Source organism: Protopterus annectens, chromosome 11.part0 (assembly GCF_019279795.1).
Source record: "Protopterus annectens isolate FY-2018-M chromosome 11.part0, PAN1.0, whole genome shotgun sequence".
In the NCBI taxonomy this organism is placed as follows: domain Eukaryota; kingdom Metazoa; phylum Chordata; order Ceratodontiformes; family Protopteridae; genus Protopterus; species Protopterus annectens.
Window position 1 is genome coordinate 765,890,266 of NC_056745.1, and position 17,806 is coordinate 765,908,071.

At 38.2% G+C, this 17,806-nt stretch overlaps 1 protein-coding gene across 1 annotated transcript in view; it reads left to right on the forward strand.

Moving 5' to 3' along the window:
- Positions 1-17,806, forward strand: part of OVCH1 (ovochymase 1) — a 675,688-nt gene that overhangs the window by 359,742 nt on the left and 298,140 nt on the right. The window contains exon 8 of the mRNA XM_044087248.1: positions 362-586. Coding sequence (XP_043943183.1) covers positions 362-586 — 225 coding nt within the window. The remainder of the gene's footprint in view (positions 1-361; positions 587-17,806) is intronic.

Genomic DNA, 17,806 nt, shown 5'->3' on the forward strand with positions numbered 1-17,806 from the left:
ATGGAATCCCAGACAGTCATGTTTATAAGAAATTTGCAATACGGGTTTCACTGCTGTGGCATTCACCTTTAGAACTTGGGGAAAAGTCTTGTCACTTTGGCAATTAAGTCCATTTTAATTGGGTAACAGGACAAATCATTGGTACCATAGGTTTGGGACAGTGCTATATGCTGCATGTTTAATTACAGAGTAGTTCATTAAAGTATTCTAGAATGTAACATTGAGGTTACAAGTGGATGACAGTTTCTTCACTACTTTGAGGCTAATTTCCAGGTTTAGGAGATGACTTAATGTGCACAAAAATCTTTTATCTGTGATTTCATAGTCACTTATGTCCTACTGGTCTGTTTTATGATTTTAGCATGTCAGCCTTTTACTCTGTTACGAGTTGGAGCTGGTGAAATCTTCTCTGCCAGTTATCCAGACATGTACCCAGTGATGCTGGAATGCGTTTGGACACTGTATTCTGTATCAGGAAAAAGAGTACAGATAGAAATAGAAGACTTTTCTACGGAAAGCGTCAGTGGTTGTACTTGGGACTATCTGAAAATATTTGATGGAGCCAGTCGCACTGCAACATTGTTAGGTAAGGATGTGTGTGTGTTTTGTTACATTGTGGGTATTTTGAGGAGATTGTCAAGATGTATTATGCAAAACTAAGAATATTTTACCACATACATTTTGAGAGTTTTTGCTGTGCAAAGGAAGTTAATGAAATCAAATTTTTCATGTAGGCCATGGATAGTCCAATATAAGCTAACCAGTGGAAGAACCCAAGTTTTATAGCCTCAAAAAGCCATTAACTTGCATTTGTTTTGAACAAGCTAAGGTTTTAAGTGGCATACTGTAAACAGAAACAATGTGGCATTATAGGCAGAATCTGAGCAAGAACTTCAGCAAAGGTTAGGGGAATGGAATGCAAAACTGAAGGCACATGAGGTGTAATGGCAGCAAATGGAGGAAAAAATCAAGTGAAGCTGTGATTTCAGATGGAATGGAAAATAGTGGAACAGGTTGACAACTTCAATTATCTGGGAGTGGTGGTTTAAGAGAAGGGAAGTCTGAATGAGGAGGTCAAAGCTAAAATCAGAGAGGCTACAGCCAACTGGTACAGGGTGTCAGGGGTAGTATTTGAAAGAAGAATGCCAAAGAAGCTGGAAAGTAAGGTGTACAAAACAGTAATGTGACCAATGCTACGGTGTGATACAGAAACCTAGGCACTAAAGCCAGTTGAGGACGATAGAGATGATAGAGGTGAAGTGCCTGAGATGGGTGGTAGGATGCACACTGAGACAGACAAGTAATGATTACATAAGAGCAGAAGCCAAGGTAGCTCCAGTTGCAGAAAAGGTCAGAGAACAGATCATGATGGTTCTGTACACATGCAGAAGGCAATCTGGTGAAGATGATTTGGGACAGACAAAGAAGGCAAGAGGAAATTAGGGCATCCAGCAAAAGAGGTGGATGTATTGTGTGAGGGAAGACCTACAGCAGTCAGCCATGAATGTTGAAGTAGGTAGGAGAGTGACATTGAATCGAGAGAGAGAGAGGGCAACAGTTGGTACGACACCCCAACCCCATGAAGAAAATAGGGGAAAAGGTGTTGATTATATAACAACTCACCTTAAAAATCTGTTAGACATGCCTGATTTTACATAATCTCAATCTAGTGTAGTTCACAGCTAATGCACATAAATCGTTTCCAAAGCAAAACAAGTTTATCCAAGCTATCACAGAAATGATGCCAAAAAGAAGAAAGCAGTACAGACAGTGCTCATAAGAAAATTATACAAATGTTACTGCAGGCAACCAGGAAGAATTATTTTTGTTACTAAGGATTGAAAACCTCTATTTTTCCAGTAAGTGATAGTACTTTCTTAATTGTCAGTCTTACAAGATCAGCAGATTATAAATTCTTTACTCCACAAGTGCATCTAATACCAGTGAATGTATGAGAGATGTGCATGATTTTTAAACTTCACTGTTAATGTACAGAAGCTATGTGCTACACCTCCTGTTTTGGTTTGAAGTGATAGTTTTCTATAATATACAGCCTGACTCTTTTGGTTAGTCATGCATTCATTAAGTGCCAATATCACTGGAATGTACATATAACATTTTAAAATAGGGAAGTGGGTATCAGAGGTGGTGCTACTGTATTAGGAGTATACTTGTATGCTAACAATGTTCCGAATGCCAGCTCTTCAATATCCAAAGTTCTAATATTGCTGCATATCAAAACAAGGGTGAACACACTGATAAACAACAAAAACATTGTGAAATTTGTACAATCAGTAGAACGCACCAAGAGGTATGATTATCAACAGTGAAGAAAGGAGAAAATTAAATCCACTAGCTCATTGTCTTGTAATGACCTGATGACCTACATTTTTAATTGTCAGCTGCAGATAGACCCATGTAATTTCTTCATGTCAAAGCAATCTACCATAAGTACCCCAATGGTTTATTGAAATCTTGATTTTTTCCATATTACTCAGGGTTCATAATTCATCTTAAATGAAGGACTTGGAAAAAACTTTTAGTTCTTTCTAATAATGCTTGTCTAGCTATACATTGCTTCTCATTCTTGCATTAATTAATATGTTTGCCACTTAAATATGATATATAATTAGGTTGCTACCTTTTTAACCATTTTTGCTTGTGTAGCCCGAAAATATGGTGGCGAATCAGATTACTAAAGATAGGATCTCTTCTAATGTACCTCTACAGCATCATCATCCTCTTTTTTCTACATGGGGTTGGGTTATCGTGTTAAATGTTGCCAACTCTCTCGATTCAGTGCCACACTCCTACCTTCAACACTCATGTCTCACTGTCTCACATCTTCTTTCACACAATCCATCCATCTCTTTGCCAGACTTCTTCACTTCCTCTTAACTTTTTCCTCTCTGTCCCAAATCTTCATCACCAGATAGTTTTCTACTTTTCTGCACGTGTCCAAACCACCATAATCTGTTCTCTTTGATCTTTTCTGCAATTGGTGCTACTTTGGCTTCTGCTCTTATGTCCTCATTTCTTTATCTGTCCCACAGTTTGCATCCTACCACCCTTCTTAGGCACTTCATTTCCATCACTTCTAGCTCCTTCAACTATTATGTCTTTACTGCCCAGGTTTCTGTACCATACAGTAGTACTGTTTGCACCACTGTCTCGTACACCTTACTTTTCAGCTTCTTTGGCATTCTTCTGTTATAGACTACACCTGACACTCTGCCAGTTGGCTGCAGCCCCTCTGATTCTAGCTTTGAACTCTTCATTCAGACTTCCCTTCTCCTCAACCACCCCTCCCAGATACTTGAAGCTGTTTACCTGTTCCAGTATCTTCCCTTCTACCTCTATTCTCAGCTTCTTACCAACATCTTATCTGTGCTTAGTTTCATCCCATGTGCCTTCAGTTTTGCATTCCATTCTCCTGTCCTTTGCTGAAGTTCTAGCTCAGAGTCTTCCTCTAATGCCATATCGTCTGCATACAGCAACTTTGTTGATCTGCCCCCTCTGACCTGTTTACTAATGTAGTCCATCACCAGTATGAACAGCAGTGGGCTAGGAGCTGAACCCTGGTGTACACCCACTCCCACTGGTAAATCCCTCTGTGAAGCTGAACACTGTTCGTACTTGAGCCATTGGGTCCTGGTACATGGCCTGCATACATTTTACCAATGTTTCTGTGACTTTAAACCACCGCAGTACTGCCCAGATCGGCTTTCTTTGGACCTTGTCATATGCTTTTTCCAAGTCTAGGCATGCCAATTTGACACACTCCTCATCTCTAGCATCTCCTCAAGGATCAGTCTCACTGCAGACATCAGGTCAATTGTGTTGCATCCTGATTTGAATCTGACCTGCTCATCTCCCATCTTACATTTTACTACTCTGCGTATCCATTTATGTCACCCTGTCCAGAACTTTCATGCAGTGTGATAGGAGTTTGATGCCTCTGTACTGCCCACAGTTATGGATGTCCCCTTTCTTCTTGTACACTGGTATGAGTATGCTTATTCTCCAGTCATTTGGGGTACACCTTTCTCTACACACTGCTATTAGTACCCTCAGGAGCTATTTCTCCCTTATCTCACCCAGCATCTTTATCATATCTGCTGCGACCTCATCTGAGCCTGCTGCTTTCTCTAACTTCATATTCCTAGGTCCTATTCTTCTACTGTGTGGGCTCCTCCTCTTTTCCTTTCTGGGCAGTACAGCTGCTGTGGGGTTTTCTTCATTCAGAAGCTGCTAGAAATACTCCTTCCATCTGCATTTGATGTCCTGTGGACTGATGAATAGGTTGTTGCTGGCATCCCTTTTGAAGAACATCTCTACAGCAACATATTTTCCCAGTTCTGCAAGGAGTAAAGAAGGCTCCATGTATCCATTTCCATGTATGTTTCCAAAACTGTCCTTGGCATTTTCTACTGATTTTAAAATAGATTTTTTTATCAATCTCAAACATGTATTGTTTCTTTTGAAAAATAAAATTCCAATATGTTTAAATTTCTTTTTATTCAATAAAAATTTTTGTAAATATCAAATAAGATCAGTAAGATGACACACACACACACACACACACACACACACACACACACACATATATATATATATATATATATATATATATATATATATTCAAAACGTTTAGACATGCTGTGGTTCAGAGTATTTGATATTTGATGTAGTTAACTCTCTTGCATGTATTCTTACTCCTTATAGATATACCTGGTCATGATTTAAACCCAAATGCATGTACTAAATCATTAGTATCTTTAAGTGTTATGAAAGCAGTTATACCAACCTAACAACTTTTTACCTTTCCAGTCGTTTATGCATATCGATACATTCAGATAAACATTTTGTAATACAAAAGAGATAAAACCAATTCATTTTTTGAAATGTGGATATTAATCAGCAGTTGTTGATGTTTTTAATATAATTAATAAAAAATGAAGTTATGAGCTTGTATTGAAAAAATTCCACAGTACTAACCACATCATATAAGACAAATCCAAAATGTTGTGATTTTATTTCATTTCAAACAATTCTGAATGTAGTTCCCCATTAGAAAAGAGTAGTTATCTAACCAGTGTATAATTGCATTGAAGTTGGTGGCTCATTTATTTATTTATTTAACATTTGTTAACTGGGAAAGTCCGACTTGGAACAAAGTCAGTTGAAAGCAGAGGCCCGGGGAGAAATGCTCCAGAAACATGTCTTTTTAATGTGGAAGGAAGCCGGAGCACCCAGAGGAAACCCACATGAACATAGGGAGGACAGGCAGACTCCACAGAGAAGGCACCCCAGCCGAGAATTGAACTGGAGGACCTCTTGCTGTGAGATGACAATGCTACCGCTGTACCACAGTGCCATCCATGAGCTCGTGAGCAAGTCTCCATATCAGGCATAATAACTCTGCTTTTGTAAGTTCTGATATGATGCTTATGTTCTGGTCTAAGTTTAGCAGGGTTCTGCAAAAGGACTTGGAGATTTATCAGTTTTAAATGCAATTTATTTTGAATTGGAGCAGTTCTGCAAATTACATATAAGGATTTAGGAAAAGGTATAATTTTATTTTCAGTTTTTCTCAAAATTAAGATAGTTTATTCCTGATATTTGAGTGTTAATATCTTTAAATATCTCAAAGCTTCTGTAATATCATGCCATTTTTCTTTCAGAATTATCCCCACATATTCTTATTCTTCTGAGAGCCGTTCTGTATTAAATTAATCAATACTCTGGTTCTATTGATTTTTGTTTAGTAGTTACGGTCATAGTGATTTCCAAGCTGTACCATTAATAAATCCATCTTTATTCATAGCTGTTTTAATGCATGTGATTAAAATATCTCTCGATAGGATAGTGCAATTGTCAAAGTATATTGGATTCCTATTTTAATGCATGATTTTATTCAGTCTTGCTGCCTCTGCCAGGGGTTCAGTTGCCAATGCAAACAAAATCAGTGATAATGGGCTTCTTTGCTTAGTACCTTTTATATCAATAGTATTAGATTATCACCTATTTTAATGTATAATTTGTTTCTAAAATATATGTTAACTCGTTACATATGAGTGACACCTCCAGGTGCATCTGCAATTAACTCCAACTGACACCTCTAGGCTTCAAATATTGCTTGTTCATATTTGCATCAATAATTCCCATACCATGCTACGCACAAGGTTTTAAAATATTTCATGTTAAAGCTCACACAGTGGCAAACTCAACTGCATTAATATTTGACCTCAGTCTAGTGCAGGTAAATAGATATTAACTGTTGTTTTTATGATATTAATTTGCATAGACAATTTTCTCATTTTTGTAAATATCTCAACCAAGTAACAGACAACTCTTTAGCCTCCTATGAAAGCTCTCAACTAGATTAATAAAATGCTTCTGACAGTATGTTTGTAACTTGAGTGGTTGCTGAGATATTTTAAGTTTACAAAATATTACAAATGTAATAGTTACTGTGTTTACTATGTCTTATAAAATTTGGTTTAAGACCTAGAACCTAAAGAATGCTACCACATTAGTTTGTGCTAAAGAGTTTGCCATTTATACTTCTTTCATAACCCCATATGGTTTTAGAGATATGGACATTTGTTTGAAATGTGAGGACATAATTTGATTCTGTCAAAAAGCTTAGGCTCTGCCCGTTGGAAATTCAGTACAAACTTCCTGAGCTGCATTAGAGAGAATGAGTTAACTAATATGGTAAAATTACCTGGTAATACAAATGTTTCCAATGTTTTGAATAAATAATCCCAATTAACCAAGTCATTTTTTTATATTTAAACTTAGAAAGGCAACCCTCCGTTTTATTATAGTTGATATCTCATACAGATTATTTTAATATATTTTGTCTGTGCATTATAAACCTGTTTGATTTTCCTTGACAATACTATGGATAAATCCTTCTATCTAACTGTATAAATGGAAATAAAAATGTTATCTATATTTAATAGTGAGCGTTGTCTATATAATTAAGAGAGGGGGATGTTCTTGGTTTTATTTCAGTATCAATATTGTATGCAAGTAGTTAATTGGAATTTCTGATTGTTTCATATAAAAGTGTATTGTTTTATTGGTAAATAGATTATATACTTTAGTTATTCCATCCCCTGCAGGTGCTTTATTATAACTTAAATTTTTAATCTTAGTCACTTCAGTGTGGTGATTTTCATAATAGTCAGTGTCCTCTAGTTTAAGTTCTGTAATGCATTATTTACTGGATTTATTGAATTATTTTAATTGATGCTATTTTAATCTTTGAAGTCTTGAATCATTTCTCCACTTTCAGTTTTAATTTAATTTTTAATATTTTAATTCCTTGTGTACTTCCTCCAACTAAAATTTTAAATTTTGCAAACCTTTAGCAGGTCATTGAATATTTAAGTTTAATTTTTTGCTATTGCCATCTTGTTTTAAAAATTATTATTTTTATTAAGAAAATGTACTTGTATATTTCTTTTTCCGTATTAGAGATTTTATAGTGTTCTTTCTCTTGATTATCTAATTCCATTTTTTTCCTCCACATCAGAATATTCCCATATAAATATGCTTTCAAAGAATCCTATATCACCACTTTAATAATTTCTGTTGTACAACTGGTTTTAACAAAGAAGTTTCAGTGCCTAATGATTTATAAAATTCATATAATTTTAGTAATCTAGAATCCTGTTCATCACTGGTAACATGCTGAAGTCTTGGAGTTAGATGGAGTTGTGAACAGAGAAGGGACATGGGAAGATATTAAAACTTTTTCCAATTTAAATGTTAGATCATTTCGTATAAATATTTTCAGTTCTTGACTGTGTCCCAAAAATATGGATAGTGAGTATATTAATGCCTTTTATTTGAAATGCATATTTCATATTTGCATATTTCATATTCAAAAGATTAATCCAGTTTTTAAAGCTATTACAGAAATGCTAGATTCTTCCATTACATCATACTGTTCATTAAACAAAAAAATTCCCCTAGAGTAATTAGGAGAAAAAGTCATGTAAAACTGTTCTGAAACAAAATCCAGAATGGCAGAGTACTTTTTAAACCTCTGGTGTTCTCCACAGTTTCTTTTCTTTCCCTCTGACTGCCCCTAGCTACCACTCAGCAGTCATTGGTGATGTACGAGTGCTGCTATGATTGACTAGATTGCTGGCCTGCAGTTGGGAATTCTATATTTGCCGCCTCTTCCAGAGGTAATGCACACCTCGCCATTGCCCTTATTCTAAACTCATCACCCCTTGAGGTACACAAGAAACTTCTTGCAAGCGCACCGAGGACTTCTGCATGTAAGGAGCCCCACAAGCAGGCTGTAAAGCAGTACTCCTTGTTAATGTATGTTTCTTCATTGTAACTTTCTATTACATAATAGCTTGCCTAAGTGTACCGGCTACCTGTACATCACCACACCGTGATCCTTCTTTCTTTTCTGTTAGATAATACTCTGCTTCATTTCCACTCTGCCCAACTAGTAGCCCAGCTAGTGGTGCTTCTGCACAACATGTAGCATTTCTTCAGTGATCATGCTATCTCTTAAGCCTCCCTTCTCCCTTTTAACCAATTACATCTGGCCCTTTTATTGTCTATTAGCATATTTTTTAAATTGCAGATATCTTACCATTGTCTGTCCACTAACTGATGACCTAAATTTAACTCTCTACATTTATCTAAAGGCTCTAGTATTACCCTGACTACAAACTTTTCCCTGCACAGAGACTAGTTTCAATACTTCCCCTAGTTTGGTATCCCTTGTAAAAATCAAACAATATAAAGAAAAAATAAACAAATAAGCTTACTGATTGTTTTTGCCACATAGTTCCCACCTGGTCCAACCCGCTGCATTTGCCCTTGCTGTGCTCTGGTTCACTCTGCTCCCCTACCCCACACACACCCTGTGTTTATACTCTATCCCCTTTGACCACAGCTTTCCCAGCCCAACTTCCTCCCTAATCTTCCATTCAGCAATCACTTCCTCCATACTTAAAACAACTTATCCTATTAAAGATCTGCATAGTTGTGCTTCACAACCACTTCATTCAAATAATCATTTTGCAACCTATTTCCCTTGCCTACCACAGTGTCTCCCCCAAACCTACAATATTCTAAAAGCTTACTACTTATTATTCTTATCACTCCCTTTCTCCGACTCCCCTCTATTGCTTATCAATGCACTCTGACACACAGTTACTCCCCACCCACTATTACCTCCCCAAGCCAATCACTCTGCCACCTATTCTTTCCATATAGCCCCTTCACTTTTTCATCTTTCTGTCTACATCTTGCAAAAAATAGATGTTCCCACTATCCACACTCCTTAAAACCAAAACAAAAAATTGCCACTATTACAACCACCACACTTCTCTCAAATTACTCTTTTTAAACTTAATACTGTCAGGTGATGTTCATCCCATCTCTGGACCTGACCACAACTCTTCTCTCTGCTTACTCCTCTCACCCTCCTATCTCCACCCCCAGCAAAATTTCTCAGACTCACAAATCCATATCCATCAAAAACATATCTGCTCTGTCTATGAAGTATCATTAATAAAAATGTCCTCTTTTTATGCCTGGATCTCCCTACATACCTTGTATCATAGGAGATCACTAGGTTAATGGCCTTAGGGCCCTTATAAGCCTAACCAAGAGTTTATCCCAAAAAAGAACACTCAGTCAGCACCTGTCGCCCCTGTCAATGAAGGACAAAGGTTGAACCAAAAAAAAGTCAAGTTCCACAGCGTTGTATAAATTCTTTTAATAAAACAAAGCTTTCAGACAAAAACGTCCTCCTTCAGTGTTAGCAAATTTCATATCAAGACATCACATTATAGTTAAAAATCTAAGAAACACTTGACACAGCCTACCTATCATGATCTAACACACAAGTATTTAAAAAGAACAATTAGTGGAGTGTCTCACTGAAAATGTAAAGGAATATATTACATTCCACTAAAAACTTTGAAGTAATCAGTTTCTAAAATACATAACATAATCATATTCCATTTAAAAATATCTCGGAGGCGCATACACATTTTGTATTTTACTAAAGCAAAGAAAATACTTATACATATATGCATCTAGTTTTGAATATATACAAAACTATTGTAATAAAAGCAGGGACACCTAGTTTGGGGGTGGGGGGGTGAAGTTTCCACTGAATCTATCTGCCAGGATGTTGGCAATATCAGTAGGTTCAGTATATTTTGTGCTATTTTGCACCAGTTCATTGCACATCTGCGAGTTGCCACTTAGATTCTTAACATAGCTAAAGAAGGCTTTGTAGTTATCTTTTGAATCCTTGGCTATTTTTCTTTCAAAGTTAGCCTTGGATGATTTTATGAGGGACCCTAGTTTCTTACTGATACTAATCAGGGATGTCTTTCCTTCTTGGGATTTGCTTTTTTTTTTTTTTCTGAACTAGTTTCCTCTTTTTATTGCATAGCCTGTTTATGGTAGGGGTCCACCAGATTGGTTTCCTTCTCTTAGAGGAGTGAGTCTTGGTTTTGCTAGGGATGGCACAATCCACGCATCCTTGTAGGTGCTCATAGAGTGCATTTGTAAAGGTTTCTGCATCTTGGGCAGTGTTATTCTTTAGGGTGGGGGCTGTGAAACTTACCGCCTCTGTCCTAAGTAAGATGAAGTTTGCTTTAGAAAAGTTTTTTACTGTGGTTTCCTTAGTTGGGGGTGTGGACATCCAGAGTGATTAGTTTATGGTCTGATCTAACCAGTGACTGGTTGATCTCTGGTGTGAAACACCTGTCGCCCATGTTGGTGATGACCAGGTCCAATATGTTTTCACCTCTGGTAGGGGATTTTACCAGCTGATCCAGGTCGTTTGAGTTGAATTCCAGGAAGCGCTGGGCCTGGGAGTTTGTACTCGTAGTTTTCCTAGTTAATGGTAGGGTAATTGAAATCGCCCAATATCAGGGTGTTTGGTAGGACCTTCATGTTTTCCAGTGTCTCCAGAAAGGTGGAGTGGTAGTCTTGGGTCATGGAGGGAGATCTGTAGCAGGCCACAATTTGCATTGCAGATTTGCCTGATGTTAGTTGCACATGTATGATCTCACAGGTATCATGCTGCTCCACTACCCTGGAGGTGTAGGTATCCTTGATGAATATGGATACACCCCCTCCTTTTGTATTTCGGTCCGTGTTCTGTGGCTGAAACGTGTGGTATGAGTTGTAGCCCATTAGTGCTGGGGTGCTCTCTAGAGCCTTGAACCAGGTTTCAGTTACTGCACAGATGTAGATGTTCTCCATACTGAGGAGTGCTTCGAGCGTGTGCATTTTGAGATTTAAACTCCTGGCGTTGAGTAGCATAACCCTAATTTTTTTGTTAATTGTGCTGTTTACGGAGGTGGGTTTAACTTTAGAGCCTTGCCTAAAAAAAGGCACTATGGGGGCAGCAAGAGCCTTGGCCAGTATTCGAAAGCCTAGGGGTGACAGGTGCAAGCCGTCTCTTGCGAAGCAACACAGCTTGTCGAGCATGTCGTCCCAGGTTGACAGACACTGGATCCCCTTTGAATGACACCAGAAGCTTAGCCAGTTGGTGAAACTGATAATTTTTTTCTTTATACTGAGGTATCATTCTTAGTGAGGGCAGGATGCTATTCAGGGTCAGGGTCATACCAGCCTGAGCTACATGATCAGAGAGCTCTTACATGTCTCTCTTCATGTAGTCCAGGGAGGTATGTCTCAGGTCATTCACACCAACATGAACAATGACAGAGTCATATTTGTACTTGTTCTGGAGTGACCTGAGTGCTTGTGTTATGTGGCAGATTCTGGTTCCCGACAGGCAGCTAACAGTAACCTTCTGCTTGTCCAGCCTAGTGAGTGGGACATCAGTGTACCTGACTATAGAGTCACCTATTACTAGTGTGTTGGGTATGTTATTTCGCTTTAAGGGCTATGATTGTGCGGCACACTGATTTTGTGTTGTATGTGTTGTCTGGTTTGTGACGGGAGGTGCAGGTTGTTTGGTTGTCTGCTTTGGAGGTCTCTGATGCTTTTGCAGGTTTTTATTTAGAGCCTCTGGGTATGATTTAGTGTATTTGTGTATTTACCAGTGCTGGTTTAGTAGGTCTATGTGTGGCTGGAGGTGTGGTGCAAGTGTTAACCTTCTCCTCTTGACTGTCTGTTCCAGTCTTGGGTGGAGACAGCTTAGCCTCCAGTTTGGCTGTATAATTGCATCTCTCGCATATGTTAGTGTTTTGTGGTAGGAAGAGAGGGTTGTCTGTGTGCATGAGGCAGTTGTAACATTGCTTCAGGATACCCAGATTCACTAACTGGACTGGAGAGTACACCTGAAATTGCCCTTTGACCATGCCTGAATAGTAGGGTGAACTGCTTATTCGCTTGGTTGGTGAGGGGGTGAATAAAGAGCCTTGCCCTGCTGGGCAATCAAGTGTCAGGGTATATTAATGCTTACTATTAGGTCTGAGCAAGTATATTCCAGAGACAGGGCAGCCCCTGGGAGACAAACCTGTCTTTTTGTTAATTGTAAACTGAACAATCGCAAGAAACTAGCTACTGCTTCTATTTACAGCCTCCTGGTAACAGCATCCTTATTCTGGAGATCCTCTCCTGGATCTCTCAGACTCTCTTATGAAATAGTAATCTTGGGTGATATTAATATTGACTGGAGTACCCTTGACACTGATTCCCCTAACACCTCTGTAAGCCTCCATGGTTTCTCGCACCTAATCACTACCCTTACTCATCTAAATAAACACTCCAACTCTGGCTCCACTCTAAAATGGGTCCTCACCTCCAATCCTAACCTTTATCACAACCCCTCCACCCTACCTGATGTCACTCTTATGTGCACTAAGACGGCGTTGAGGCTTGGGTGTTTAAGTAGTTTATTGTATACAAATCCATCAAGATGGATAATAGGAACATTAAACTAAAATTAACTAACTGACTGACTACATACTTGCATGCTGACACTCTGGCTGCTCACTCAAAATGGCACTCTTGCTTGCACGTGCTCAGTACTTGTATGTATGAGCTGACTCACTAGAAAGTTTCTTAAAGGTATATCACACGCAGTGATCTACATCCTCCCTCTTTACTGAGCTGTCTCATATAAGCAATGAGATTTGAATAGGCATGCAATTATGCATATACTAATAAAGAAAAACAGCAGTCATGTCCAGGTTGCCGTGCATCTGGAACTAGGATTTGAGATGCGACCTGACTTGTGACATAATAGTTAGGACTGGGTTTAGCAACAGGTACAGTCACTGGAGATTGTTCTGTTTGAGGAGTTTCAGGGATTTTCTCAGGAATAGGGATTACTGACTGAATGCTATCTGGAACACTAACATTGGACAAGTCACTCTGAGAACTAGACTCTCTCAGGCAAGATACTGTAACACTAGTTCAGACACTGGCAAGGAATGCTTCCGATTTCATCTGAGTTCCATTCCTTTTGATTCCACAATGTCCGATCTCTGCTCTTGATACAAACTTTTCACAAATTCGATACAATCGAAACCTTTTGATGTCTGCATCCTCACTATCAATGACCTGAGTGGTTTGCTGGTTTTATCATAGTAAGACGACTTTGACAAATGTTTTTTCAACAGTTAGGCTTTTACAGCTTTGTTGTTCTTAGTACTTTGAACCAGTAAATTACAACTAATTGGTAATGGGGTTCTGGTTTATCTCAACATAAGTCTCTGAGCTGGTGAACCGAGATGATTAATCACAAGGAATGTTTGAGATTTAACAAGTTGAGAAAAACATCAGTATTGTCATGTCTGGATTTTTCTGACAGCTGTTTTGCACTTTGAATCGCACATTCAGCCAAGCCGTTTGACAGAGGGTATTCAGGACTATTCTTAATATGAAACAAGTCCCACTCTTCTGCAAATATCTTGAACTGCTGACTTGTAAACTGTGCACCATTGTCAGAAATAACTCTGTGGACTACTATGGCCAGAAAAATATTGCTTCAACTTGGTAATGACAGTACTGGAAGTTAGGTTAGGAAGTAGGTCAGTCTCGAACCAATTTGAATAAGTCTACTAACACCAAGTAATATTGACCATTCCACTCGGATATCTGTGGCTACGGTAGACCAAGGTAGTTCAGAAATCTGTCTTAACTGAAGTGGTTCTTTCTGTTGATGCGGCTTTGTACTGTTACATACTGGAAAAGATGAAAGTACTTTCTCAGTATCTCTTGACATAGAAGTCCAAAATACTAGACCTCTTGCTCTTCTTTTGATAGAATCAATTCCTGGGTGGCCACAATACAAGATCTTGATATACGCTTGTTGCAAGGACTTTGGAACAATCACTGTAGGACCTTTCATGATGATACCATTGTCTGACAAAATCTCCCCTAAGTGTGGAAAATGAGATTGCACTTCTGCTGGCAAACAAGATTGATTTGAATGCCATCCTCCACTGATACAGTTTTACCTTCTCAGCTCATCAAGACATGTGGAAGAAAAATGTCTCACTTCCATGACCCCAAAATCAAGTTGCTCATTACTATGCTGTTCTCTGTTTTTTTGGGATCTGGATAAAGTATCAGCATGATAAAGAAGTTTGCCTTTTGTGTAAACAAGAGTAAAATTGTACTTTTGCAATTTGAGCATCATGTGTTGCTGGAGCTGTATACATAGGCTTTCTCAAAACAGTAAGAAGAGGTTGGTGATTAGTTTCGATCTGGATTGTTCGACCATAAATATAATCATGAAACTTTAAATATGCATACAATTGCCAAAAGCTCTTTCTCAGTCTGGGCATATTGCAACTTGGTCTGGGTAAGAGTTCTTTATGCATAGGTTACTGGTCTACCCTCTTGAAGTATGACCGAACCTTGACCAAACCTAGAAGCATCACAAGAAAGAGTAACTGGTTTGTGAACATCAAAGTAGCTGAGAGTTGGTGGGTTAGCAACTTTCTGTTTCAGGACATCAAATATCCTTTGGTGCTGTTTTGACCATGACCAAATTACATTTTTGCTTGTCAGTTCTCTTAACAGCGCTGAAAATTGGCTTAAATCTGGAAAGAACTTGTCTAGATAATTAACCATGCCAAGAAAACATTGTGGGGTTCAGACATTGTCTGGAGCTGGCATCTTGAGAATTGCATAGATAACTGACCATGCCAAGAAAATGTTGTAGGGCTTGGACATTGTCTGGAGCTGGCATCTCGAGAATTGCTGTTTGCTTGGAAGGATCTGGTCATATCCCTGAACTGGTAAACAAGTGACCAACATAAGTACCTTCTCATACCCTGGACTTGCACTTCTGAGGATTCAGCTTAAAATTCACTTAATGTGCTCTTTCCAGAACTTTCCTGAGGGTTTCTGTCATGTTCGACTTCACCATTGCCTTCTACTTAGAGTATCTACTACTATAATAGGACAGGGATAGCCAAAAAATATTTGCTCCATCGCATGCTGAAAGACTTCACTGGCAGAATTTATTCCAAATGGCATTCTTGGAAATATGCATCTTCTGAATGTGGTTAACAATGAAGACTGTCAATCAAGCAAAATTTGCCAAAATGAACTCTCTGCATCTAAGGCAGAAAATGCACTGGCACTTGGCATGAGGGCAGCAACCTCCTTGGCTGTGCACATTGGATGATGAGGCCTTTTCAATGCTTTGCTCAGATCTCTTGGATCAATACATATTCTGATATCTGAGATTTTCTTATGAGCTACTACTCTGGAGGATACCCATTCAGTATGTTCTTTTACTGGACAAATTACTCCTAGCTGCACCATTCTGTGTAGCTCTGATTTGACTCTGTTCTGCATGGCTACTGGAACTTTGTATGCTGGTCTGATAAATGGGCTGACCTCTGGGTCTAACTTCATGGAATACACAACTGGTAGTTTGCCTAGTTTGTCTCCAAATGTATCAGCATACTCAGAAGAAATGTTATGGGTGAAATTTGAGCTATTGGTCTGCAGGCTTACATGGTGAACTTCTGTATTAAATGAAAGCAGTCCCATTTTCAAACTGTCTCTGAGGCCTAATAATGACAGCACATGTCTCTTGACTATGAAAAAATTGTAAGTAATAGCTGTTCCCAGCAGAATAACATGAAAGTACTACCGAGTCTTTAGTTTGAATCGCTTCACCACCATAAGCAACAAGCTTTGCACACTTTGTCAAATCAAGTTCTGCAGCCTTTACTCTAGCAAATGTTTCTGTTGACATAACATTGCACTTTGAGTCTGTATCTGCTTTGAGCTCTATGTTACTCCAATTATTCCAAACAGTACTAAAGATCTCATTCTTTGCTCACAAATCTTCTGCATTGGCTGTTTCACAAAGAACAGGCACACCATCAACATAAAAAGTAGGGTTGCAGCTTTCTAATTGATTAACTTGCCTCTTTGAGTGCTCGCTTTTAATAAGAATGTGCCTTATTTGAATGATTATGCTTTTTGCAACAATGACACTGCTGAACAAAAGCTAAGCACTTTTCTCTTCTGAGTTTGAGATTTCCACCACAATTACAACAGTTGACTATAAAGCTGGGTGAGGGCAGATGTTTGGAGTTTGCTGACTCACCCTTATACTTCACTAAGCATGCCCTGGAATTTGCTGAAAAGACATGGGGTTACCCAGGGACTGTTATAGGACTTGCAGTAGCTGCCATATGCTTAGGCCTGTTTCTTTTAACCACATGCTGTATACTATCAACATGAGCTTTGTCACTGTACCTTACACAGCTATTCTCATTTGTAAGCATACCTGTGTGCTTTTCTGTAAGCTCATATATCTGAAAAATCTCAATAGCTTTATTTAATGTTAAATCACTGTCTTGAAGCAAAATATCTCACTTTTCATTATTAATACCACACTCAAGCTTATTGTTATCAACTCCTCTCTCAAATCACCAAATATGCACGTTTTGGCCTTGAGAAATAAGGCTGTTATACGTGCTGCAAAAGTTTCACCAGGCTTTTTATCCTTTGTGTGAAATAAGTGCCTTTCCATTGTAATATTCATCTTGGGGATTACACATTTCTGTAAATTTACATTTTAAATACTCTGGGTCTTCCATTGTTTCAGCTGGTACCACTATATGACTGTCTTCCCCCTCCCCTGCAAACAGAGAGCAGGTGCATACACAAATGAATGGTCTTTCAATGGCCTCTGAACCACCTAAATTAAGTAGAATAAATGCCTTTGTAGGAGTGTCTTTGTCAGAAAAAGCAGCCTGTATGAAAATATTGTATTCCTGCTTAAACACACACCAGTATTCTGCAATATTATCAAACACCAGTGGTGTGGGTCTGCGAAAACCCTTGTGCCATGACCACAGATTCTAGTAGAACACAATGCAAAATGGCTGTTGTAATTATGTACAAACATTCACACTCACACTAGGTACTTGTAATAATAATCAAATGCACAATAAGGTGTTTGAAAAACTGTGCTCTGAAATATGCTTCGAAATAACTGTACTTTGCAAAATATTCTTTGAAACAACTTTACTTTGTGAAATAACTGCACTGTAATACTACACACACTTGCAAACACTTTGCACACTTGGATATTTTGAATAGCTTTAGTTAATACGATGAAGTTGTATAAAGTGAAAAATATGGTAGTATTCCCTTTTTTGTACATTTTATGCAATTCAGATATTGTTTCAAACATTTCCATAATTGTTTCAAATATTTTTATCAATATGTCATAGTTTTGGACATTTTAATAAGAAATTCATTTTGAGCATTCGGAGTGCTTTGTTTTATATTTATAGCAAAATACATAATTTAAGCAAGTTTTAGTACCTGAAATTTGTTTACCTGTTTT